The following is a 27,637-nucleotide window of genomic DNA, read 5'->3' on the forward strand; positions in this document are numbered from 1 at the left end:
ACCAAAAAGCAAGCATACCCTAAAAGCAAGCTCTTAGCCAGAAAAGCCAAGGAAAGGAACATGGGGGAAGAAGGAGACCGAGAGTCTGTCCAAGAGGAATAGGTGACGTTCCGCAAGCGGAGGCCTTGCCTTGGAGGGCTCATCCCGCAGCGCTGCCAGTCGGCCCTTCTGGGGGCGCCGCAACACTGCACTGGTGCTGTAAGCATCCACATGTCCGTCTGCCACAGAGAACCTGAAGTCCGGGACGCTGCCCAAATGGGGTCGGCTGAAACATGGGAAAAGGTAGTAATCAGAAGAAAGGTAAAGTATCAAGTTGGGAAGGTCTCTGTGGAGTCCTCCTGAACCTATCTGAGAGCTCCTGACTACCCAATACTGGCCAGGAAAACCCAGCCAGCTACTACACTGGGAGAAAGAGGGTGTGACCAAGTGAGGCCCACTGAGAACCTTCTCCAGGTGAAGGTCATGCAAGGATGCCAACTGTTGCCATCACCTGCCCTGTGGCTTTTCTGCTGTGCCAAGTTCAAGCTGGTGGTCATAGCATTCCTGGGAGGAACTGAAGCTAGGGTTTAACACAGTGGTACACAGGACAACACCCTGGGTTGAAGAAAACTCTAGAAAAGGGGACAGGGCTGAGCAACCAAGGTGGATCTGACGACTAGCTGTTTCTATAGGCAACATGTGGAGAAAGCAGAGCAGCAGGAGCTCAGGCTCAGCATCCACTCTCCCTCCTCCCAGTACTGCCCTAAAACTTCCTGGGAAAGAAAGTAGATGCGCTCACTTCAGAACTCCTTCAGAGGCCAAGGAGAACACAGAGATAACTCAGGGAACTCCCCCTTGAAGCTGCACAGGGGACCAGTGGGACTTCACAACTCATCCCCTTGGCAGCACTGACCCCCTCATCTTCTCCATGTTTTAAAGATGTGAGATTCATGGCTTCCTTTTTAACTCTTACTTCCCTTCCAACTCCCCCATCTCTTATTCCTCAGGAACCTGCTCTGCCTAAGCATGATCTCAGTCAGAGTTGCAAGTTGAGGAGCTGAGCACAACTCCATGTTAAGTGCAGGTGACTCTGGGATCTGGGGGCTGCTAGCCCTTCCTACTCCGCATGTTATTTCCAAGCTTACCTCCCAACTCTCTCCATTCCATGGGGCAGGTTGCAGCACTGTGACTTACTTTACTGTCAAGTCCTATGAAACTAGCCAGGGGTCCCACCAGCTGCTTAGTGTCTGAATTCCTCCTATCCAGGGCAGGGCCCCACCCCTGCAAACAGGCCCGCTCCCCTCTGATCCACCCAATGTCTCAAGGCCATGTAGAAAGATAGTGGGGCTCCCAGAGCCAGTCGCCCTCCTCTCCTATCATTCTGCAGGCTAGCCAAATGTGAGTATGCTTCCTTCATCTTAAATCCCCTTCAGCTCCTCTCCTTGCTTTCATACCTAAAACTCCTTTTTGAAAAAAGTCAAAGGTTGGAGGGTAATGAATTTGAGGCCGGCCTGGGCTACAACAGGAGACCTTATTTCAATGAAAAAAAAAAAAGTGGACTTGCCTCTGTGGGTACATGCACTCGCTTGCACACAAGTTTTAAACAAGAGAGCAAGCTGCTTACTGGCTCCCAACAGCAGGTCTGTTGCTGCCACAGTGATACCATTAGTCTCTCCCTCACTTTGGCCATGACTGCTCTGTCCCATGGCCCTTGTCATATCTTTCAGTGCAGGAACCCACCTCTCGAGACTCTCCCTCTGGCTTTGCACTGAGGGTTTCTGGATCTATAAGGACATCATCTCCTGGTGTGAAGTAGGTCAGGTAAGAAGAGGCTGCAGGAGGCCTAGCTGTATAACACAGGCCTCCCAGTCTCCTTGCCTGCTCCAAGGGAAATCTGTTTGCTATCCAATGGTGTCACCTCAGTAAATTCTACTGAAGATCAACTCTCATAAGAAATAAAACCAGAAAATTACGACCCAGTGAGAGCTGCTTCTAAAAGACAAAGTGCTTTAGAGCTGTGCACTAAGCAATGTGGCCGTGTCAGGAGCTGAGTCCTTCCATGAGATAGTTCCAAATGTAGCACCGAAGCTATGAAATGGACTCTGAGCAGCTGCCCATGGCACTCCCTCCTGCAGTGGGACTCTTCTATGAGGCCTGTCCTTCTGCTCCCATTATGTTCTCTCTTCTGTCACATCACTGGGCACCTCAGTCAGCACAGAGGCCTCTTCCCACGCCCGCAGAGACAGCAGCAAGCCCTTGCATACCCACAGAGCTGAAACCTAGTCCATCTGTGACCGCCATACCCATGATGGAGTGAAGGACCTCTCAGTCTCATCTGCTCCAGCTCAGCCTTCAGGGCTTCAATAGTCACGACAAGTTGGTCCTAGAAAACAATAAACAGCTTCCATGGCAACTCTCTCACATGGACTCGGCCCCTATAAGATGCGTTTCAATTCTGAGAACACTTCCTGAGTCCTAGAGTAAGCAGAACTTGGGTCTCCAAATCGATGGATGCCCTAGTAAATGAAAAGCAGTACTCCTGGTGATAGACAAGTTAAAAGGGGGCAAGGCCAGGGTGTAAAAACTGTATAAATGGCCCACCTGTCCTAGCCCACAGGCTGCCAGTCCTTATTATCTTCCACCCCAACCCACACAGAGATCCCAGCTGGCCCTGTCTCTTACAAGAAACCCATGCTATTAGTCTCAAACAGATCACCCAAGGACCTAGGGTTGCAGAGATGTGCACAACATATTCAGCATGCTCTCCAATGGGCTGCACACAGTGTGGACTAAAAGAGCCATGAGGAAGGTTGTCTCAATTCCCTCCAAACACCTGTGGTCACTGTAATAACCCAGTTCTTCCTAGAATTCTCATTGAGTCAGAGAGTGAGGTACCTTATCATGCTGGGTCTCTTCTAGTTGCTTCTTTGCATTTTCAACTTCCCTTAGTAGAGAATTCTGAAAAAGAAAATGTCCTTCAGGGCTGTTTCTTCAAAATGTTCCATGTAATACACTGGCTACTCTTGCTTAAACTAGAGAGCAGCCCTGAAGGAAGGGCTTGGTCATGGAAAGCACCAAAAGCAGGGAGGGCCACAGCCCAGTCAACCAATACCAAGCACGAATGAGGTCAGATGCTGCTGTGTCTGTTCCTGTGTGTGCAACCTGTGTCTTCCTACAGCAGGCCTGCCACACTCAGTGTCATGCTCAATGGTGCAAGGGTTTTTGCTGATGCTGCTTAGCTTTTTAGGTTTGTTTTTCTGTTTGTTTGTTTGTTTGTTTAAGACAGTCTTGTTCTGTAGACCAGAGCAGCCTGAGACCTGCAGCAATCCTCCTGACTTAGCATCTGAGATGACAAGTATGAGCCATCATACTTGACCTTCAGATTTGTTTTCATAACTTCTTGCAAGTGGTCTACAGTGACTTTTAGATTTGAGTATTCACTGGCCACTTAGGAAACATAAAGTTAAGTTTTACATGTAAAGTTTAAGACAACACATTCCTATCCAAAGCCAGGCCCCTCATTCCCGCACACCAGGACTCTTGAAACTCAGGCAAAAGGATCAGTTCAAGACTATTATTAGAACTATCTAGAAGGAAAAGAATTTTAAAAACTTATCCATAGCCAAAGGTAACGCTTGGGTGAGGAGGTCAGAGTAACTATTCTGCATGGTCTCTAAGGGCACCCTCCCAACCTCTCACAAATACTCATGTGTTTCCACCAGCACAACCCCATGCAAGTACTGCCCTCAGGATATCTCTAAGCTACATCTTGAGAGAGCAGCACAGCTGGGGCAGGCCGTCTGAAGTCTGAGCCTAAGTGCTGCCCACCAGGACCTCTGTGGAGACCCTAAACTTCAATGAGTTATCTGGGGCCTTCCATGAGGCAAATCCTAAAAGCCAGGCTTAGCCTTCTTCCAAATCAAGAGAAGGAAAGGCAACTGCTGAAACCTGGGAGTACGACCCTGGAGCCGATTAGATCCCTTCTGTTCTGCCATGCTCTTGAAGCACAGCATGTATAAGGAAATGGAAATTGATTGACTCTCAATCAAAGTACAGGTAAGGATGAGGTTTGGCAAAGCTAAGCTCTAGTATAAGGGGCCTGTGGGCTAAGCCAGCTAGAGCCCACTGTCAAAAAGGAAAAAAAAAAAGGGGGGGGGGGGTTGAGAGGGAAAAAGTTTCACTGTGCTGGCTACTTTGTATCAACCTGACACAGCTCAAGTCCTTGTCAAAGAAGCAGCTCAATCGAGAATATCCCTCCAGGCAGTGGTGGTGCACCCCTTTAATCCCAGCACTTGGGAGGCAGAGGCAGAACTCTGAGTTTGAGGCCAGCCTGGTCTACAGAGAGCTCCAGGACAGCCAGGGATACACAGAGAAATCCTGTCTCAAAAAAACAAACAAAACAAAAACAAAAGGGGGCGGGGTGAGAATTTCACTATAAGATCCAGCCACAGGGGGCAATCTAGTAGCACTGGGTTCTGTAACAAAGCAGACAGAGCAAGCCATGAAGAGCAAGCCAGTAAGCAGCCCCTCCTGCATCAGCTCCTGCCTCACTTGAGTTTCTGATCTGATTTCCTACAGTGATGAACAGTGATATGAAAGCATAAGCCAAATCAACCCTTCCCTCCCCAAGCTGCACTGGTCATGGTGTTTCATCACAGGGTTGGTGACCCTAAGACACTAGGTAGTCCTGGATGACCCCAAAGTCAAGAGTCTTGCCTTAGCCTGAGTACAGGGATCAGGGTGGGCAGCCCCACACCCAGCTTAAGTAGAATGGTACTAGAACAAAGGCCACCATTCACACATGAGCTGACTATAACTGCTTGTGAGGTATGATGAGCACAAAATGATATGACTGCCCAAGCACTAAAAACCAAATGTATTTTATTTCCTGACCTCTGTGGAAGCCACAAGCCTTCTCCATCCTACAGGTCAAGACTGGTCCTCAACACTAGTTAAGGTTATTCTTATTCTTCTAGGGGCCCTGGTTTGATTTCTAGCACCACATAGCAGCTAACTGTAACTCCAGTCCCAAAGGATCCAAGGCCCTCTTCTGACCTCCTTGGGCACCAGGCATGAGTACATAGACATACATTCAGGCAAAATACCAGTACACATCAAATAAATTAAGGAGGGGATAGACACACAAACAGCACTCAAAGGGGAAGAACCACAGCCAGTCACTAGCTGGCAAGCTAATGTCCTCCCTGTCTGCAGTAGAGCATGTCCCGAGCTAGTCTCCCAGGGAGCACAGCGGCTCATCTGCTCACCTTGTCCTCCAGCGCCGCCATTCTCTCCTTCAGATGCAGCTGCAGCCTCTCATTGGATTCTGAGAGCAACTTATCCACAGTGTCAGACAGGCGCTTATTATGTTCCTCGTTCATCTTTTCTCTCTGCCTTGCCTAAAACAGAAGGGGAAAGCTTCCAAATTCAGGCTCAAATCCAGCCCTTCAGAAGCACTGGACCAATGATCATCAGAGGCTGTGCTCCCATCTTCTCATCCCCAAGGGGCTTTCAAGTGGCACCTACCTCTGGGACATGAAACACTCGGGATAATCCTAGACCTTTGCTACTGCCTTTGCTAAACTAAAACCTACAACTGTCTCAAGAGTGTCAGTAGTCTCTAGCTCTCAAGTGTACTTAGCAGAGCTCCATGAGAAGAGACTTGAGGGATCAATCTATCTGCATATTGACCCAGGAATTTCTCTGGGTGTAAATAAAAGCTTGGGTCTAGGTTTAAGGGGGAAAAAAAATTAAATTTACAAAGTGAAGGCTGAACAAGCTGATTTTTAATCAGTAGAGATGCAGGCCATCTCTGCCTATAGTTAAAACTATAAATGACAATGTAGTAACTCTGCAATGGGCTAACACAAGGCTAGAGCTGTGCCTGCTCAGCACACACTCAAGACAACATCACTCAGTTCTCGACACCTAGACAGGACTTAATTTCCAAGGAAGGCTACACCAGGCCCAACAACCCTGTATGGAGAATTATGCGTAGTAGCACCTTCCAAGGCTCTCTGAGTATGCCTGACTGCCCCATGGGAGGAAGCTTCCCAGGAAGGCATCTGACAGCCTTTCTTTGAAAAGTGTGCTTGTTTCTGTTCAAACTGAACACTCTCAAAGCCAAACAGCTGGAAGTTCAAGTGTGATATGACGGTCTGCTCAGGGTTCTGTAACACTGTGAGCCTCACAGGTTCTCTGACAACGTGCCTAAGCCTATGTTCCTTAAGACCTAATATAGGAGCTTAAAATCATCACTTCCCAGTACTCCTAGTTCTCTGCAGCTTTAAACAGATGGAAAACACTGGTTGCTGTGCTGTGCAAGGATTCCACAGTCACACACCCATGCTTCCTCCCTCCACAGTAGGCCTTGGCAGGTAGGGTCCAGGACTGCCTCTTGTCCTGTGTCTGGATGCCTCTGCCTGTCCCACCTGTTAAAGCCAGCCTCAGCCCCATACATACCCGCTGCAGCTCCTGATTTTTCTCCTCCAGCTGTGCCTCCATCTGCCGCAGCCTCTCTTCAATATTGCCATGTCTCTCCTCAGCCTGCCGGTAAAGATAACACAAGCTGATCCTCTGCTCATTTCCATGCACACTGGCTACAAACTACTGTAACAGCAGCAAGCACCACATGCTTTGTGGACCATGTCAACCCTGACAAAAGGACAACACTTCCTCATATCCATCAGCACCTCCTCGGTGGCTTCAATGTGTACACTGTGCAGTGACCAATCCATTCGTGCTGACCTGAAGCATCGTGGGTGCTAGTGACTGCCTTTCTGTGTCCCCCACCCTGCCCTGCCTTGGACAACCCATCCCATTCGCTGAGTGCCTTTTGGTGGTCAGCATGGAGAGCAGGAAGCAGCAAGCACAAGCACAGGACACAATTCTACCTTCCTAAGCTTGGAAGTAAGCTCCAACAGTTTTGCTTCCTTAGCAGCTGAACTCCCAGAAGACAAAGGACCAGACTATAAAGCAACAGGACAAGAAGGACAGCAGGGAGAAAAGAAACCAAGACTTTAGGAGGGGACCACAGAGGGGAAGACCAAGGTACTGTTACAGCTGACAAGAACAAGGCGTCCAGAGCTAGATCCAGGAGTGGGGACAGGGCCCACACTCACCAACAGGATGCTGTCTTCATCTGGGTCCCTCTCCCATCCCTCCTCAGCAACTAAGACCAAGCCTGGGGGCTAGGACTCCTGTCAGGGTACATCCACAGCCTCTGTTCATGCTGTTGTGCCTCTAAAACAGTGAACCCAGTCATCACTCTGGAAGTTCCTGATTCCTGCCTACCCCGCTCTGTATGGTGAGGACCCGGGAATATACACCTTAACAGCAGTGGTGGTAAACAGAAGCAGTATGTTAGAAACAATTTTAAGCATTGTAGTATGTACCTCAAGTTCCAACTATTCACTGGCTAAGGAAGGAGGGTCACTAGAGGGAGGAGTTTAGGGCCAGACTGGGCTATAGTGAGACTCCATTTCAACAAGCAAATAAACCTTTTAAAGTAATTTCAAAAGAATGAAAATACTTAGCCGGGCAGTGGTGGCGCACGCCTTTAATCCCAGCGCTTGGGAGGCAGAGACAGGTGGATTTCTGAGTTCAAGGTCAGTCTGGTCTAAAAAGTGAGTTCCAGGACAGCTAAGGCTATACAGAGAAACCCTGTCTCAAAAAAACAAAAAAGCAAAAAAAAAAAAAAAAAAAAAACAACAAAAAAAGAAATGAAATTACTTAAAAACTGTGTGACTATCTTGAAAGACTAATGTCATCTGAGAGATCTGAGAAAAGCGACAACCTTTCTTCAAGTTGGTGAGAGAAATAATCCAAGCAGCTGTGACTCTTGGATCCTGACACCAAGGATAGCAGCATTCACCTGACAGGGTTTTGGGGACTGGTGTGGAATAAAGGTCTTGAGCTAGACAGAAACCGCATTCCCATCATCCATGGATGCAAGCACACTAACAAGAACATCAAGCCTGCCTGTGAGCCCACATGGCCCAGGCGCACCTTGGAGAGTGCAGCCACCCTCTGGGCCAGCTCAGCCTCCACCTCTGGCAGCGTCTCAGCTTTGCGCAGGGTCTGCTGCAGCTTCTGCTCGGCCAACTCCAGACGCTCTTGCAACTGGCGGTTCTTGTCTTCTGTCTAGAAAGGGCACAATCAGGAGTTCAGGCTGCTGCTTTAGACACCTGACAAAGCACCTTATGGCTTCAAGGCTTTATCTTCTTAAACACAAAGAAAACAAAACAAATATAGGTTCCTATACATAAAGAAAAACTAGTTACTCTTGTGAGTTGCTCATTCTACAGAAAATGAGTCACTCTCCACCCAGAGTGCTGCCTGAAAGCCTAGCCTGTGGCAAACTGTTATAAAAATACTTGGATAAGAAATCTACTGCAGAAAATCTAAGTAAAGCAGGAAAGAACCTGTGCATGTGGGGAGTGAGACCACGGGGGCTACTGTCTGTGGACACGGTCCCCTTGCTCTGTGTGAACTCAACAAACATTAGGCCTCACCCTAGTTCCTGATTCTAAGCACTGCTTCATGGCAACAATTTTCATTTATTTTTGGTCAAGCAATGCCCTTTGCCCTTAATAAATCCTTTCAAGCAGCCTGACTAGGTTTTTTTGGTTAGTTCAATAACCTGAGAGCACACAAGGAAGAGGGTGATGGCTGGCTCCTATCACCTCTGACTTCTAGTGCTGTTGGGTGCACAGTTCAGCAACTGCCAGCAAGTTCTTACTGCTTAGTTAGTGAAAAGACTGAAAGAAGCAACTGGCTTCCAATGAAACAGAACAAAGGGGAGACAGTTCTGCGAGCAGAGTGCCTGTTGTGCAAGCATGAGAACCCGTGTTCAGTCCCTAGTACTGACATTTTTTTAACAGGGCTTGGTGCAGCAGCACATGCTTTTAGCCCGAGCACTGTGGAGGCAGACCCAGCAGGAACCTTGGCACTCACTGCCCTGCCAGTGTAGACAACGTGTGAGCTCAACATTCAGTAAGAGACCCCGTCTTTAAACATTACAGTGGAGAGGCTAGAAAAAGAGTTCTGTGGCTAAGAGCATTTGCTGCTCTTCCAGAGGACTCAAATTTGATTTCAAGCATCCACATTCACTGGTTTACAACCACCTGTATGTAACTCCAGCTCCGGGGGATACCATACATTCTTCTGAATTCCAAAGGCACCTGCACTCACACAAAGATGTACCCATATAAAATATACAAGATTAAAAATAAAAAAAATTTTTTTAAATCTTAAAAATATATTTAAAAAAAATCTTAAAAGTACAACTGAAAATAAAATAAAATAAAATAGGGCGGAAAGCAATAGAGAAAAGACCCCTGACTTTGACCTCTGACTGCCACATGCACACACCTACACATACAGGTGCAAATGTGCAAGCATACACCAACACATACAGGCACAGGCACACATTAATGCTCATAACAAAAAAAAAAAAAAAAAAAAAAAAGGAACAGAAGAATCAAGGTTCTATAAACTGCTAAGAAGTAAGTCATAAGAAAAATGACTTAAGTACTTGATTTCCAACATACAATTTACAAAGGAAAGGTCTTCGGCTTCACAAATAATTAAAACTAGAAAGGGGCCCACAGACCCCAGTACCTGTCGGTGCATGGAGTCTTTATTTGCAATTTCATTTTCAAGTTTGTCATTGAGGTCATGCACAGACGTGGCTTCACGCTGTGCGGCGAGGTAGCGTTTCTCAAGGGTGGTGATTCTCTCTTCCATATCCTCCTTCTGGGCCATTGCCTGTGTTGGAGATTCCAGAGGGAGACGGAGATGATAAACGCAGAACTCATCAGAACACTCAGGAAACAGAGAGACACCACACATCTCAAGCATGAAACTGCTGCTCCCCCAGTGTAAACTGCTTTTACAACCAGAGTGAAAATGGACACACTTGAAGCATATTCGCCCACATGATCAACAGCTTTGTCTGGTTAATCTGCTCGTGTCACCAAGCATGTACTTGACTACACAATACTAATAAAACGCCCCATACAACACTTCAAGCATCCATGAATCTGAAGGCATCTGCAGTGAAGGTGTAACCTGTGTCTGCCTAAGCAACAACCAGGCTTATAGAGCACTGTGGGCAGAACTGCTTCATTTTCTCAGTAAGAGCTGGACAGACTCACAAACCTCAAGCATGTTGACAAAGAGACAGAAATCAGCAAGGCCAAAACTATAAACCCCAAACACTGAGCCCAGGACTTGACTTTTGGCATAGTTGGTATCTGTCTTCTATTCCCCAATTCAGTTTTTAGCTTCTTCCTTATTTCCTAACTGTTGGCTATCTATAAATAAATTTTATTGTATGTGCATTGAAATAATGTTTTGCCTGTATGTATGTCTGTGTAAGGGTGTCAGATCCCCTGGAACTGTAGTTAAATTACAGATAGTTGTGAACTGCTATGTGGGTGCTGGGAATTAGACCCAAGTCATCTGGATGAGCAGCCATTGCTTTTAACCACTAAGCCATCCCTCTAATCCCCTTACTATATTTCTTAAAGAGGCAAGTCTTAAAAGAACATCTCAACTCTCTACCACAGAAATAATTCCCTGTGGCCCAAGAACAGCACAACCTAGTTGATTCTCTAATTCATGCAGTGTTTCCTTTGACCTGAATTCTTACAATAAATCACATTAATCTCCAAAACTAACGCTCCCTGGTCTCACATGCTATTAGGTGGGGTCTCCTGGGGTAACAAAAGACAGGTTCAGATGGAACAGAAAGAGTTTACAAGAAAGCATGCAGCTCTCATTTCTTTTCTAGTGACCAAAGAGGGTCTTGTAATTTACCAAGGAAAACTGGTTATGAGGTGTATATATAAACAAACATTTCCATAGAGACCCTGATGGGCAGAGTGAACCACCTCAGTACTCAGCACCATACCATACAAATGACAGAGGACAGCTGGTCTACCTCTTCTTGCCCCTACAAAAGCACAACTGACATCATGTCTGTGGGCTCTGGGAGCAAGTGAGAAGAAACCGAACACAAGAAAGAGTGCACTACTGCAGCCATGGTAGCATATGATCCTCATGTGAAGGGTGCAGGAGAGAGGGTGTCTGGTGTGTATGCCAAAGGTTCCAGACTATGAGAGCAAAAGATAGAGGGAGCAGGAAGCCAGGCGCACCCCGCACTCACTTCACGGACTTCTCGCTGCAGTTTCGTATTCATCTCTTCAGACTTGATGAGGTCTTTTCTAGCTGTGTCCAGATCCTCTTCTAGTTCTGCTGCATGACTGGACAGGGAGGCCAGGCGCTCCTTCATCTGGCTCTGCTCTCTCGCCTGCCTGTCTATGACTTCCTGCAGCTCCAGCACTTTGGCAAGATCCTCATGACTCAAGGAGCCATCAGAAGATCTCTGAAAAGCACAGCCCTATGGCACCATTGGGCACACCACCCGGGAAGCACAGACCTTCAGAGGGAGGAACCTGTGTGTTCCTCAGTGGACACACACCTTAGTTGCCACTATTCCCCAACAGCCCTACATGGCAAAACAAAACCAGAGACCACACAGGAAAAAAAGCCAAGGACTTGCCTTGCCGTTGGTGCTTGGTGCACTTTCCTGTTCATGGTTTCCGTCAAGCAGTCCATCTGTTAGTGTTTTCTTCTGATTATTCTGTTCTTTAAGAATCATTAGCTACAAAAGAAAAATTGAACTCACTAGCGTGAGATCTTTACGTAAGAGAAATGAGCAAAGGTGGCCAGTGGCTTTGGGAGACAAGTGGCTCTAACAGCTGTGCAGTCAAAGGCTCTGAGCAGAGCTCTAGAAACCATTTGTCATCTGCAGAGAGAGAGAGGTACTTGGGAGAGGCTGAGGGCTGAGACAGAATCCAGTGACCCCAGCAGGTTGATCTACACCTAGGAAAATAAGTAACTTGCAGTGTCTATTACTGTCTTATACTTGTAAAGTTAAGTAACAAGTATCAATCCCTTTAGTTCCAATCCCACGACAGAACCCAAGCTTACCTCTTTGTGGGTGGCACCCAGCTCCTCTTCTAACAAGCTGCACCTCTCCAGAGCCACTCGTAGTCGCTCTCGTACCTGCAAGTGAAGGGCTGAGTGTGCACTTGGATTCCTACTGTATGCCCAAGGCAACACAGCATTAGCAGAATACAGCAGACTGGTACTATACCGCCACTTTTGAACCAGGCTGACTGGAACCTGGGAACCCTGCTGCCCCAGTCTCCTAAGTGCAGGGATTACAGGTGTGTATGTTTTTAATTTGACAAAATCTTGTTCCTAAATAAGTCAGACCACTAATTATTTTCTTTTTCAGGAGGGGAGGAAAAAGTTGAGATATAAACTTGCCACATAGTCCAGGCTGGCCTACTACTAATCTATGTGGCCAAGCAAGCTTCAACCTCTCAGCAAGCTTCCTTGCCTCTCAGGGGCTAGGGTTATAGGCTTTAGGAATCACACTAGACCCAAATTCTTATTAGCACATTGATATAAAAATGTTAAAACATTCGAGTCAAAGATGCTTATCAGCCAGCCCATAGGCCAGTACCCTCTAACTGAGAAAAGCTTTACATAGGAGCTCCAGAAGTTACAAGCATGATCACAGTGCCATGCAGCCCCCTGACAGGGCATACAGGTGTCGGTATGGTGATTGTACCTTCTCATCCAAGGCTTTGTGGTGTTCAAACAGTGACTTCAGGGCTTTCAGCACTTCCACCTCACTGGACACGCCTGCAGGTGACTGTGCCTGCCTCTTTACCACTGTCATCCGGAGAGAGCGCTCATGCCTGGAGACAAGGCACTCTAGGTGCTCCAACAGCAGCTGCAACAGAGCCCAGCAGGCGGTAAAGTGCTCGCTTCATAGGTAAGCACTATATCCACCCACAGCAAGGGAATATAAAGTCAACACAGCACGAGCAAAGAAGCCCCCTAGGCTGAATTAAAAATGGGTTGATGACCCCTTGAAAAGTGGGAAAGGCACAAGTGACTGACCCTAGTGTTGTTCCTCTCTGCCTTCAGCTCGGCGATTTCTTCCTCTCTCTCTAGAAGCTGCTCCCTGCACACATTGAGTTCCTTCGTGAGCGCAGCAAACTCCTAGAGAGTGACAAGCACAAGAATGATTGAATGAATTCATGTGCAAACAGAAATCTGAGAAAAGACTCCAAGAGCCTCCATTAGAATACATTGTAAAGTGTCTCTGATTCTCCAAAGAAAAGGGGACTTGGAAGGTGTCTTCAGGCTTCCCTAGTAACCCAGACCTTTCATCCAGCCCTGCAACCGTCCCTCTCCTATGTCCCAGGCATGGCCAGTAGGCATGGTGCCATCCAAGGCTACATCTTCAGCAACTTCAGAAGATCAGGAATAGAGTAGGTAAAGACACTGTTAGCAACTTGAACATTTAGCACCCCTGGAGACAGCAAAGGAAAAACCTACAAGGTGCCTGGTGCAGGCACTCAGGAGGCAGAAACAAGTGGATGTCTGTGAGTTCGAGGGAAGCATGGTCTACAGAGTGAGTTCCAGGACAGCCAGGACTACACAGAGAAACCCTGTCTCAAAACAAAACAAAACAAAACAACCCTACAGCCTGGCCTGGTCTAACCTCTTCTCTCTGGGACATTTCAGGGTTAGTCTTCTAGGCAGAAAGTATGCCCAAAGGCAAACCTTAAAAATTGATTTTTCACAAGACCAAAACCTTTTGAAGAGATAAGGAGAGCTCTGGGAGCTGACCATTCCACAGTGCTGCCCCAGGGTACTTCTCACACTGTCTACTAAGTGTTCAGGACACCAGGAACAAGCTGAGTATAAGCCATGTATTTACTGGTTTCTCAATGAACCCAAACCCTTGGAAATAACTGCTCAGAAATAATCTACCTGCTGTTTCTCTGAACTTTTGAAAGGAAGGCTAGTGGTCCACCTGATACAAAGCCAATCAGACATTCAAAGTATAAAAAGTGGTAGGCAATTTTACTTTTAAAACGCAAGCACAGGTCTTTGATCCAGGCAGGTGGATCCTGAGTTCAAGAGCAGTCTAGTCTACAGAGCAAGCTTCAGGAAACAGGGCTTCCCTGCTTTAAAACAAAATAAAAATTTAAAACAAACAAAAAACAGGCCATGTGTTCAACTCCCACCCACAAAAAACTGCTGCCACTCAGCCAACTGACTACCAGTCACCCACTCCAGCTTCATCATGCTGGCCCAGCAACGTTGCCTATGCTCCAAGGCTGTAGGTGAAGACAGCCAACAGTTGGAAGAGCTCTCTCTAGGGAGCAGCTTGAGTGAGAGAGAGGACACAGCTGAGAGCCAGTAGTGGCCATTAGATTCCCTGGAACAGGAGTTACAAACAAGTTGTCAGTTGTCTTATGGGTGCTAGTTAGTGAACTTGGGTCCTCTAATAAGCACAGCAAGTACTCTTAACTGCTGAGCTAACTCTCCAGACCCAGTTTATAGTGGATGAAAAAGAACAGCAGGCACCAAGGCTATGTATGTGCAGGTTGAGACTGTGTAGTCACCACTCAAGGTGACACACCGAGCAATTCTGCAAGCCCAGGCTATTAACTGATATTGCCATATTTAACACACATCATAATCACTGAGAGTTCTGGTTATTCATTTAAAATCTAACTCTGGGAACATGAGAGAACACTCAGCAATTATTTGGCAGCTGATAACCATCCATAATTCTATCTGATGCCTTCTTCTGACCTTCCTGGGCATCAGGACATACACAGATTACATACGTACCTGTAGGGAAAACACTCATACACATAATGATTAACCCCTCCCAAATAAATCTGAGCAAAATAAATCTGCATTTCCATTTGACATTATCAGGGTTCATTAAGAAACTAATATTAACCCCTAAAAATAGTTCACAAATGTGGTCCACCATGCTTGGCTTGACCCCTTCCACACTTATGTGATGTTCCGTACCTCATACTCTGTCAGCACCATCAATGGCACCTTTTAGTGTTTAAATTTTATTTTGTTGTTGCACTAAAAACATCCAATAATTATTCCGGATAGGTAGTCCCATATACCAAGTCAGGGACCACCTGAGGATACTGTGCTGCTGAAATAAGCCAGACACAGTAGCCGAAACACTGTGGGAAATATGAGCGTCCTCATCTGAATCATGAAATTAAAAATCAAAACAAAACCCCAAACTGCGGGGTAGGGGGAACTTCACCAAAAGCAAAAAATAAAAAAAATTTTAAAAAGTCTATTTCTTGTCATTTTAGGACAGAAAGAGAGAGAGAGAGAGAGAGAGAGAGAGAGAGAGAGAGAGAGAGAAAGAAAGGAAGAAAGGAAGAGGAACAGTAAAAGCCAGCACAAAAGCCAACTCACACAACTAAGGCCACTTGCAGTCACAGCAGCTCCCTACCTTAGATCTAAAATGAAGGGAGCAATGTGGGTGGGGCAGTACCTTTTCACACCAGCACTCACCTCTCTGCCCACTGTCCACACTAACAAACTATGGGAGAAAAGGGCTGAAGGGACAATATTGCCCATGATTCCCAACCTCTTGAGACCCACCCAGAGCTCATGACCGCAGAAGCAACTGCTTGTCAGTAGCTAAACCTTATCTATTAGTAGCAGGTTAAAACACAAACATTAGGCACAGCACTGCACTACTGTGATCCCAGCCCTTGGGAGGCAAAAGCAGGGAGGATCACCATCTTGAGACCAGCCTGGGCTATGGAGAGGAACTTTCTCAAGAGATATAAACAACCCCCGCACATATGTAGCACATGTGCAGCTTGATCTCCATGTGGGTCCCAAACAACTGGAGCGGGAGCTATCCCTAAAGTTGCTGCCTGTCTGTGGAATCTATTCCCCTACCTTGGCTGTTTTGTCTGGCCTTGGTGGGAGAAGCACCTAGCCCTGCAGAGACCTGATGTGCCAGGTTAGGATGTCTTACAGGAAGGCTGGCTTTGTTAAAAGCAAATGGACATCTCTTCTTTACACAGATCAACTACAGAAAAATACATTTGAACTGTTATTGCTTTGATCCACTGTAGCCAGTGAAGGCGCTAAAAGTGACCATTTATATCTCTCCATAAGGATAGATTGTTGAGCATTAAAACTAGGAAAAAGGGGGCCAGCAAGATGGCTCGTGGGTAAAGGCACTTGCTGCACAAGCCCAACAGTCTGTGGAAGGATAGAACTGACTCCTGAAAGTTGTCCTCTGACTTCCACACGTGTGCCACCAGACATACATGCATATATACACATTCGTGTGTATGTATATACACATACATGAATAATTATAAAGTAAAATCTTCTATAAAAAAAAAGAAAAGGAAAGGAAAGGAAAGGAAAGGAAAGGAAAGGAAAGAAAAGAAAAAAAAAGAAAAGAAAAGAAAAGAAAAGAAAAGAAAAGAAAAGAAAAGAAAAGAAAAATGAAAATTGTCCCTTTGTGAGCAAGGTGGAAGCTCAGTTACATGGCAGTAGGGACTGGCCACTTGGGACTAACTTGCTCTGGGATGACCCACACTCCTCCCTGGCCTGCAAGCCCCACTCCTGTCCTCACCATCTGTGCAGCCTGGCTAACCCCACTTCCTCCCCAGAAGAGTTCAGGCCAACACAGCGTCCACTGAGGGTAGGAGCTAGCTTCCATCCCCTCCTGATCTGGCCTGCAAGAGAACAAGGGCTGCCAAAAGCCATCCATGCACCTCATTTCCTGCTTTGCCACTTTAGAATATAGGTGACCCTGGGGCGTACCTGCCTGTCCTATCTCCTGCCCTATGCCTGTCTCTATCTTAACTAGTGCCAGTGAGAAACTCTGCATATCTGTGCCTGTCTCTATTTGGATATCTCGTAAGGCTCCATATACTCTCACACTGGAATGATCACTTTTTCCTGCCCTGCCTCCAGCTCCTAAGCCAGTGAACACCAGGACCCAGCCACACAGTCCTGATGCACAGACAGCATGTCACCTCCTTCCACTCACTATATCACCTGCCACACTGGGGACTCCTATGACTGACTGCATCTCCCACGCATCTCTTCTAGAGCCATCTACTTCCCATATCCCCTATCACGCCACCACGTCTGCTTGTTCCACTACAGAGCTGCCTAGTTCCCTGGGTCCCCCTTCTTCCTTCTTTCAAATCTGTCTTCTGTTTTTCTGAAACAAACAAAAACCTGAGACTCTTTTACTTAGATTCTTTCACAAAGGCCCTGTGGCATAAGGTCAACACCAAAGCTCCTTTGTACTGGTAAGAAGCAATAACACCTGACAAAAGCCTATTCTGGCATCTGGGTAACAGAAAACTAGCAGGGTATGAGGTTATGATTGGGGTCGTGTTGATGGCAGTTGATTCACCACCCCCACTAACAACAGTGGGTCATTTACTGGGTCAGCACTACTGATAAAACAAAACCTAACTAGTGCCCTGTGAAAAACTCTGAACTCTTTTTTCTTTTTTTTTTGGTTTTTTTCGAGACAGGGTTTCTCTGTGTAGTCCTGGCTGTCCTGGAACTCACTCTGTAGACCAGGCTGGCCTCAAACTCAGAAATCCGCCTGTATCTGCCTCCCAAGTGCTGGGATTAAAGGTGTGCACCAGCATCGTCTGGCTTGAAACTCTGAGAGTGCATATATATAGACAGACACATATACATTTGGGAGATGGGGCAGAGCCTCAACAGCCAAAACTTTATTTTTCCTCTTAGCCTTTTTATACCTTTTTAGATTAAAAAAAAAGTTCTTATAAAATTAGCTCATAGATAAATGCTACACCAAAGAAAAGTAACAGAAGGATGTCGATAATAAGTTCAAAGCAGTGTTTCATTCTATAAGCGCAGTATAAGTTCAAAGCAACAGTTTCACGTGGCCTCGGTTTATCATAGTGCAACCCTGTGGCTTCATTTTTGGATGTAATCTAGAATGAATGTTTTTCCTTGATCACAAATCTGCCCCAAGCCTGTTTCTCTTCTTAGTGTAATTTATGAAAGCTCATTGTATTTTTTATTATGCAGCCTTTACTTACTATTGTATAGGAGGGGGCACATTCTATTCTTGATTCTAACTTTATTATATCTTTCTGGCAAAACTACAACTATGTCCTTAAACTTTCTTCCTAAAATTATTTTAATTCTATAAAGTCATTAAGTCATCTAAACAGCATTAATTCATGAAAATTCATCTTCATATTGATTTACAAGAAAGCCCCCAGAAATCATTATCAGCAGCAAGAAGCAATCCTGGGACCAAGTATCCGGGGCTGTGCCTCTCCAGAGTGCACCCATTATGGCCACGCAAAACTGTGGGCCATCTCCAGGAACTCACTTGCTTGTCCTAGCCTTTCCTAGATGGCTTCTGTCAGACACCTCAATGCCATTGAACATAAAGTTAATAAGCATGTACACAGGTCCCTCACTACTCACTGCCAGGTAGCATGAGCCCTCCAAGTACAGAGGAGTGGTGGCTCCAGCAGTAATCCCTGCTCCATGGTCAGCACACTGGCCACAGGAAAGCCCACATTCCTCATACTGTTGTTGCCCCCCCTTCTGAACATGACCTCCTACTGGTCCTCTGCCTCAGATTCACAAGTCTACTTACTCCAGAGCAGCTGCTGCTACCCTACAGTTCAAAATTTGTACACTTCCTACAGAGCTCTTCCTCAACTTCCCCTACTGGGTGCTAGCAAAGCCAGCCTCCTAGCCTCTGATCTGTGCACCTTCCTGCTGGCCTAAGTGTTCCAGCAGGCAGAAGCTCAGTTCTCAGAACAGAACGTCTACCACCAGGTCTGATTAGCCAGTGTGCAATGCCCAAGTGATGGTGAGGGCACAAAAGATCCCACCATCAAAGGAGATGCTGCCTGGAAGAAACATGATACCATCTGGTTGGGCTCTGGTTTCAACACTAGGTTTCAGGTAACATGATATGACCTACGAATAGAGATGTCCTGTGCAGAAAAGCAACTGGCAACTCCTGGGCCTCCCCCTCCTGAGTCAACACTTTTGATAGTTGCACCTGGCTTGTTCTGAAAGCTTCCCTAGGTAGCTCATTACCCATCCATGTTAGAAAAGGCCTTTCTGATCTCAGGTACATCACACAAGTTCCTCCTTCATACTTATTTACCTTCAGGATACATGTGAAGATTCTTTATTCTACCCAGGGTCCAAGACTGCACAATCCCATGAAAATGACACACATGTGCCACTTGACTGCCAGGCAGTGGAACTGCTAGTCCATTAGCTTGACAGGCAGCCCATCACCCCTTCATGTGGCACTGTGACTCCTAAGGGGACCCAGGTTAACTGACTGGAGATACAATGGCTGACTTTGTTATTGACGGAGATGAAGTCACTGAAGTCCCTTCAGGTCACTCTTCTTTGTGGCAGAGGCAGCATTTTTGCCAAACAAGACTCCTGACACATGTGGCACAGTTGCTGGCACTCAGGGAACAGTCCTGGATCTCCACCCTGCACTTGCCATGATTGGTCTGTGCTAAGAAAGTCTTCAAGAACAGCCAGGATTCAGGGTTTCACAGCTCACAAACTGTTCTCAAGGTTAGATACCCTTTAAAACCCAAGGATCTCAGCCTCTCCTCTCAACCAGCACTAGACGCTGGCCCATCAATGGTCACAGACCTGGATTGTCTTCTGGAGCTGACTCTATCCTGGCTCCATGCTAAGGAGTCCGTTAGGACCTAAACTGACCCATCAAAACCTGAATATAGGGACTAGAGAGATGGCAAAGCAGTTAAGAGCACTAGCTGCTTTCAGGGGAACTGGGATCAGTTATCAGCACCCACCCACACAATGACTTATAGCTGTCCTAGAAACTCTCAGTTCCAAGGATCTGGCACCCTCTCCTGGCCTCTGAGGGCACCAGGCATGCAAGCAGTGCACTTACATACATACAAGCAAACATTCATACACATATGGACTCAAGCTCAGCATAGCTACACACAAAAGACAAGAAGCAATAGCCAGTCAGATCTGGTTGATTGCCAAGAGGAACAGAAGGGCCAGGAAGCAGTTTCAAACACGGGGATCAGGGCTGAACACACTCCTTTCTCAGCTTCTGGCCAGCAACTGAGGAGAATGTGTTCTGGACTCCTAACCTCAAACAGCTTTGTGGGAGGGCAGCCTGAAAGCCTTGGTATGGCCTTGGCCTATCTATGGCTAACCAACAGTCTGGGCTCAGCAGCTGGGACATTTCCTCACTCCTGGCAAGTGGTCATTCCTGATGAGCCAACATCTTTCTTCTTTTATTATCCCTGAGGGCACTGTGGTTAATAAGGAGCTAGTGTGACTGTTGTGTGCCAGCGTGTAGGATCTGTAAAGTTATCCTCAGTTAATTCCCCGTACATCTTATAGCAGAACTATGGCACCGCACTGATTTTTAAAGACTATGCGTGGAACTCAGCTTCTCTGATGACAAAAGAAGTCATACTTCAAACATTACCAAAATAATACTCGCCCTACTATGCCACACAACTAGAAACGGAGCAAGTCAGGGACATGTGCTTTGTCAATGCCACTGCCATGAATCACAGAGCACTGAACACATCGACTTTACTGTCACTCTCCAATGCAGTTATAACCTACAGAAAAGACTTGCTATGTTTTAATGAAAAAGTTAAAAGTCATGTATAGTCATAAGTGTTCGTGCATGTGAGGAATGGTACTCTGCACTGGGTCAGCTGCAAGCCAATGGTCTAGTCCACAGCCTAGCACCTAAAGAGCTGCCTTACGCTGTCTCCTCTTTCCTTTCCTTCTGTGTGTGTTTTGGTTCTGAGTCAAATGGCACACACAGTCCAAGCTGGTCTCAAACTCACTTTATAGTAGAGAATGACTTTGAACTCCTGATCCTCCTACCTCCATCTGAGTACTGGGATCACAGGCATATACCATCATTATGCCTGGCTGCCTCACTACTTCTAAAAACATGTATACAATGTCCTTAACTCATTTGCATGCCAGCATAATTTCTCTTGATTTGCAGTATCTGCCTTTTTAAAGCTCTCTTCTAGCACTAGAGACAGAAGGGAATAGTATCTACTATAGCACAGCAAACAACCATAAGCCTAAAATGAGTTGTATTTGGTATCAAAGATGAGTCGGGTGGTGGTAGTGCACGCCTTTAATCCCAGCACTTGGGAGGCAGGCGGATTTCTGAGTTTGAGGCCAGCCTGGTCTACAGAGTGAGTTCCAGTACAGCCAAAGCTACACAGAGAAACCCTGTCTCAAAAAAAAAAAAAAAAAGATGAATCTTGGGCTGGAGAGATGGCTTAGGGGTTAAGAGGTTAAGAGCATTGGTTGCTTGCTCTTCCAGAGGTCCTGAGTTCAATTCCCAGCAACCACATGGTAGCTCACAACCATCTGGAATAGGATCCGATGCCCTCATTTAGTGTGTCTGAAGACAGCTACAGTGTACTCATATAAACTCATATAAATGAAATACATCTTTAAAAAAAGTTGACTCTTCTTAGCCATCACATGCACAGTACAGCTAGTGCCCACTGCACTAGTGCTAGTGCCCACAGTACAGCCCTCAGTGCCCACTGCAGGAGTCTGAGGAGAAGCTCCTCCTCTGATCACCTCACCACAAACCACAGACTGAATGGCCAGCACTAGCTTCCAGCTCAGCCTTTCAGACCTATTGAAATACACGGGTCTGCGGGAGTCAGAGATGAGACAGTACATTCCAGATGCATGTTGTTTCCATATAGACACATCACCTATAGCTCTACCACATGTATTTAAGTCTCCCCATAGAATAACAACAACTGTTTTTTCTACTCAACAGCCCAATCTTTAGGTGAAGCACCTGGGCACCCTGTGACATTCTATCTTGCAAAGAAACTGTCCGCTGTACCTGTGGGTCATCCCTAGGCATGTGCCTCACAAACTGCTGTCATGTCCTAACAGAGAGGCCATGTCTCGTGGTACTGTCAGCAATGGAACATCAAGCATGAAACAGCGTGTAGGTGTGGGAAGTAACAGTGAGTGTCTGTGCTCTGTGGGCCTGAGAGGCTGCCAACCTGAGGGAAAGCCCTGAGTAACTTGCCATTCCTCTGGTAAAATAACACAATGCTAGTCTCGTTGGCCAGTGAAGACAGGAAAACACATGGAGTTCTTCCTATTCTCACACACACATCACTCAACACTTCCCACACCAGTGGGGGAGTATTCTTCACACACAAAGCATTTCTCCAGCACACACTATCTGGGTTCCCAATTCCATCTGACTCTACAAGGCCTACCCAGATACAGCACCAGATTCCACAGGTGGGCTCCACCCCACAAGACTATATATACCCTAGCCTAGGCCCCTGAACACAGCTAAGTATCACAGCTCCAGGTTGTGACCTATATGTTAAGGGTTCCTGCAGGCCCCTTATTGGGTCTGCATCACTTGCTGGTGTAGCCCATAGAACTCTGGGGAATACTGGCTTACGTCTGTCCACTAGTTTACTATAAAGGCCATGATGAAAGGTGACCACAGCAATGACACCAGTGTGGCTCAAGAACAAGGCACGTGGGAGGAGGTACCTCCAAACTCCCTTCAGGACCTCCCCATCTGGATACTTGCTCACTCTTTTACTCTTTTGTTTTAGGTTTTTGGGTTTTTTGTTTTTGTTTCTTTTCTTTTGTTTTTTTTGTTTTGGAGACAGGGTTTCTCTGTGCAGCCCTGGCTGTCTTGGAACTCACTCTGTAGACCAGGCTGGCCTTGAACTCAGAAATCCACCTGCCTCTGCCTCCCAAGTGCTGGGATTGAAGGCATGAGCCACCATGCCCGGCCTAGTTTTTTGCTTTTGAGACAGGAGTTCTTCCTATTTTCTCTCACACATCACTCAACACTCCCCACAACAGGTGGGGGCTCTGGCCTGGAGATCCCCGTTCTGCCTCCTTAGTACTAGGACTATAGGTGTGTGCCACTACACCCATCTCCTTTCTTTTACTTTTTAACTGAGTTTTAAGGTCCAGGCAGGCTTATGCCATCACTTGCCTCTAGTCCCTCTCCCCTCCCTAGAAACTGGGGAAAGGATGGGACTGAAAACCCCAAGTCCTTGGGGTTCCTTGAACTTCCTGGTGCCCAGCTGCAACCTGAGACAACATGGGCACTCAGACTCTCTTGTGACCCACAAATGATGTTCCTACCTCTCTGAAGAATCTTAAGGGAGAAGAGGTATGAACCAGGGCAAAGACCAAACCCAGAATTCTCATCATAGTTTCATTTGTCATCAATTGAGAATCACTTCATATTTACAGGTCAGCAGATCTCAGGCAACATCCAAATACTGAACACCGTGACACTACTTTACTTTCCAAGGCTGCTCGCTCATCAGGGGCAGATGCACACAAGTGTCTCTGAAGACAAACCTGACACCCTGCACAGAGCACCTGTTCTGTTAAAGGAGTCACTTTGGATGCCTTCCTGCCAAGTCCACTTAAGAATAGCATTCTAAGCTGGGCGGTGATGGCACATGCCTTTAATCCCAGCACTTGGGAGGCAGAGGCAGTCGGATTTCTGAGTTCGAGGCCAGCCTGGTCTACAAAGTGAGTTCCAGGTCAGCTAGAACTACACAGAAAAACCCTGTCCCGAAAAACCAAAAAAAAAAAAAAAAAGAATAGCATTCTGACATATGGATCTCCAGATACTGCATCTGAGGGGGATCTAGAGCTGCTTCAAAACCCGAGAGAATACAAGACACACTCATCAACATTGTAATACATGCAGAAGACACAGATGGCAAACACACCTCAGCCTCAGTGGCTGCAAGCAAAAGAGCTTCAGGTCACCATTTCTGCTTGTATCAGGCATGCCTTTGGATACCCTGGGTCAGAGATGTTTCAGAATGAGTGGAAGGTTAGGTAGAAAACCAGAACTGAAAGGTGTCTTGCTAGAGTTCTCCTAGCATTGAAGAACACATGAGCCCTGGTATGGCCAGCTCATTACAGCATTTCCTGACATTCTGCTGACAACCCAAGAAACACAAATGCTCCAGTGTTCGAGATCACAAAATAATGCAGCTGAACATGAAAGAAAGGCCCTGGATGCTTGTTTATGAAGTTTTCCCTAACAAGAATGACTGCCTACCGGAAAAAAGACATAAAAAGACATAAGTGATCGATGGGAAAGATAAGAAGAAAGGGCCATTGTAAACCCAGGAAGAGTTTGGACACGCCCCTTTTCCCTGCCCCTCACGGGCAACTCTCTGCTTATGCAAACTGCCCATCACAGCCCTCCCACACAAGTTCTCAGGGGCCTCCTGAGAGCTCCCAGCCCGCCAGGCCTCTGCTCTCCTCCCTCTCTCAGTTTCCTCCCACAACCTTGCTGTACCCAACTAGGGGATCTCAGGGCCCACCCCACCCCTGCTACTGCCTCTTCCCACAACCTCTGTCTGTGAGGCACTCAGGTGACATAGGCTTTACCTGCAGCTACCACAGCACCACCAGCATCCTATTGCATTCTGAAAAATGCACTGTCAATCGCCATGCCTTAGCTAAGCACCTAACAAAGTTTAAGTGTCTGCGTATGGAGCTGATCATCAATTTCACCTCTAATAGCTGATGTTCATCCTGAACCTCCAAGGTGGATTCTGAGTGCTTGAGCTTTGTAAACTAGCTTAACAAGCATGCTAGTGCATACGCAGTTTTACCCCATAACTTAACAAGCAGCATATTTAAAGGAACAGGGCACAAATCTAATCAAAGGTACCATACTAAAGATTCCTCCTATTTTGTATGATGACACTAAGCTGGACAACAGAATCACGAACTCAAGAATGAGAGGCTGTCTACGGGGGCTGGAGAGATGGCTCAGTGGTTAAGAGCATTGACTGCTCTTCCAAAGGTTCTGAGTTCAAATCCCAGCAACCACATGGTGGCTCACAACCATTGGTAATGAGATCTGACGTCCTTTCTGGGGGTGTCTAAAGACAGCTACAATGTACTTACATATAATAAATCTTAGAGAGAGAGAGAGACAGACAGACAGACAGGACTGCCTATGGCTCGGCTGCAGGAGTGTGCCCAGTGTACTTGAAGTCTGGCTTCATCTCCAATACTATGGAAACTAGGCATGGTAGCACCAGTGGGGAAGCAAAATTAAGAGGATTAGGAGTTCAAGGTTTGAGACTAGCCTGGGCTTCATGGGACCCTGCTTCAAAGGGGATACATAAGGGGAGGGAGGGAGGGAGGGAGAGAGGAAGGAAGGAAGGGAGGGAAGCAGGCAGGCTGGCTTTTTTGTTGGTTTGAGACTCAGCCTTACATTGGTCTGGAACACAGTGATATCCTCTTCCTTCAGTCTCCTGAAGGGAGCTAGGATAATAAGCATGAGCCCTATTAGTTCAAAATTTACTAAACAAAAATGGACAAAAATACTGTTAAGTGCCCATAAGATAAATAATTATAGCCAGGCAGTGGTGACACACACCTTTAATTCAATCACTCCGGAGGCGGAGGCAGAGGCAAGGGATCTCTGTAAGTTCAAGGCCAGTCTGGTGTACAGAGTAAGCTCCACGACAGCCAGGGCTAGTACAGAGAAACCCTGTCTCCAAAAACAAGGGAAAAGAGGAAGAAGAGGAAGAAGATGAGAAAGAGGAAAAGGAGAAGGAAGGGAGGGAGGGAAGGAAGGAAAAGAAAAATTAAGATAAATCTACATTTAACTGTTTTTAGATTTTCTTTTAATTTTTATTTTATTTGCATGGATGTTTTGTATATCTCATGTGTGATGTGTCAGTGAAAGCAAGAGGATATCAGATCCCTGACACCTCACAACCATGAGCCAACATGAGGATACTGGGAATTGAACCAGGCTCCTCCAAAAGCAAACAGCCAGTGCTCTTAACCCGAGTCATCTCTCCAGCCCCTAATGTTTTTGTTTTCAAATACATTCATGTTCTTATGTATGGGTGCATACATGTATAGGAAGGTATGTACTTATGTGTGTGTGCAATGTGGAGGGCAGGGGTCAACCTTTGGTGTCATTCCTCAGGAACTGTCCATCTTGGTTTTAAAGACAGAGTCCCTTCCTGGCCTGGAGCTTACTTTAGGTTAGTCTGGCTGGCAAGCAAGGCCCATGGTCCCACCTGTCTCCATCTCCCTGGTATACCCAGTTTTACTCTTATCATTATTTATGAATGGATGTTTTGTCTGCATGTATGTCTGTACAAATTCCAGAAGAAAACATCAGATCCTCTGGGACTGGAGTTACAGATTCTTACAAGCTGCCAAGTGAGTGCTAAGAACTGAACCTGGATCCTCTAAAAAGAGTCATCTCTCTAGCTCCACACCCAACTTTTTAATATGGATTCTTGGAACTGAACTCAGGTGTTCAAACTTTCAAGGCAAACATTTTACCAACTGAGCTATGTCCCCAACACATCCCTCAAGTCCTTCAACAGAAGTTTTTCTTACATGGAGAACCCCCCAGAGCCACTGAGGAAGACACAAGCATCTCCACTCCTGTCTATATTCCTATGAGGCTGCTGCTAACTAGGGGCCTACCTAGAGCCCACTTTTGTTTTGTTTTATTGCTTTGTTTTCTGAGACAGGGTTTCTCTGTATAGCCCTGGATGTCCTGGAACTCGCTCTGTAGACCAGGCTAACCACAAACTCCACCTGCCTCTCTCTCTGGAGTGCTGGGATTAAAGGCGCGCACCACCAACACCTGGTGAGCCCACATCTTTAAATGAGCAGCAATGGCAAAACTGATGGCCGTGATAAGAAAGAACTCTAACTTATCCTCAAAGGGATAGCATCATCACCTCCTTATGCAATAGAATGCTCTCCAGGGTTAAGTTACAACTAAGGACTATGGTGCTCTCAAAGCACAGAAAAGAATAGTCTCCACATGAAGACAGCAAGTTATCTGCCTATCTCCCAGAGGCTCTGCCCTGCAGTAGCAGTGTCCCGGTAGGACAGGTCCACATTAGGACAGCTAGCTTACCCCAGCATCTAGCTCTTCCCAGATGGTCCTGCACAGAGGAGCTGCAGCTCCACGATGGAAGCACAGGCATTCAGACGGGAAGTATGCAGGGCTGCCCACAAGAATGTGTTTCCAACAGGCTCTTTATTCACTGCTCAACTTTTTTGGAACAAGTATTTCTACAATTTGCACAAGAAAAAAATAGTGCAGTGCAGACTATCTCTGGTGTATTGTCTGTATTCTAGACACTACCAATATGGCCACACAAATGCCCACACTTGTCTGTGTAGAGAGGACCAGAGACCAGAGTGAAAGTAACTAGGGCAGTGACGTGATGGAAATCTGGGAAAGATGGTGGCCCACTGGTGACAGTGTCCCCTTACAAGTTTCCTGACAATCTCCGTAAGGAAGTGGGGTTTACTGCTATGAGGTACACTGCTCTCCACAGATCTGCAGGCCTGTCACAGTTCAACTAGGCTGCTTCTGTGTGCTATGTTTTGGTGTGTGGCATCTGAGCCCCCTTTCTATGTATGGCCCACCCCCAAGGAGTAGCATGTAGTCCTGAGGAATAGCTACTACTCCAACCATGTACTGTCCTAACCTCTGCAACAAAGGCTGGTCACCATCACTGCTGAAGGGGAGGAAGGCTCCTATAGAGGCAGCCACTAAGCCTACGCACCCAGCAGTGTCATTGGCAACACAGGGCTCAAGCTCCACACCAGCACCTTCTCCAGGCCCTTCACAGAGAGACAGGGCCACATGGCTTACAGCCTTCCTTCATAA

General features: G+C 46.6%; 1 protein-coding gene across 25 annotated transcripts in view; it reads right to left on the bottom strand.

Annotated features, from left to right (window-relative positions):
• The window catches only part of Ppfia1 (protein tyrosine phosphatase, receptor type, f polypeptide (PTPRF), interacting protein (liprin), alpha 1), a 77,008-nt gene that overhangs the window by 31,245 nt on the left and 18,126 nt on the right, over positions 1-27,637 (bottom strand). For 17 of the 25 annotated variants that reach the window (NM_001195086.1, XM_006508609.4, XM_017322223.2 and 14 more), the window contains exons 3-15: positions 12,961-13,062; positions 12,626-12,790; positions 11,977-12,051; positions 11,546-11,647; positions 11,150-11,368; positions 9,601-9,747; positions 7,987-8,121; positions 6,873-6,947; positions 6,442-6,525; positions 5,247-5,378; positions 2,875-2,937; positions 2,283-2,362; positions 130-265 (exon numbers count right to left, since the gene is read on the bottom strand). In NM_001195086.1, coding sequence (NP_001182015.1) covers positions 130-265; positions 2,283-2,362; positions 2,875-2,937; positions 5,247-5,378; positions 6,442-6,525; positions 6,873-6,947; positions 7,987-8,121; positions 9,601-9,747; positions 11,150-11,368; positions 11,546-11,647; positions 11,977-12,051; positions 12,626-12,790; positions 12,961-13,062 — 1,515 coding nt within the window. Of the gene's footprint in view, positions 1-18; positions 266-2,282; positions 2,363-2,874; positions 2,938-5,246; positions 5,379-6,441; positions 6,526-6,872; positions 6,948-7,986; positions 8,122-9,600; positions 9,748-11,149; positions 11,369-11,545; positions 11,648-11,976; positions 12,052-12,625; positions 12,791-12,960; positions 13,063-27,637 lie in introns of those variants that run through there. The other 8 variants (NM_001033319.2, XM_006508610.3, XM_030242539.1 and 5 more) reach the window with 2 other exon arrangements.

This window comes from Mus musculus, chromosome 7 (assembly GCF_000001635.26).
Source record: "Mus musculus strain C57BL/6J chromosome 7, GRCm38.p6 C57BL/6J".
Lineage (NCBI taxonomy): Eukaryota > Metazoa > Chordata > Mammalia > Rodentia > Muridae > Mus > Mus musculus.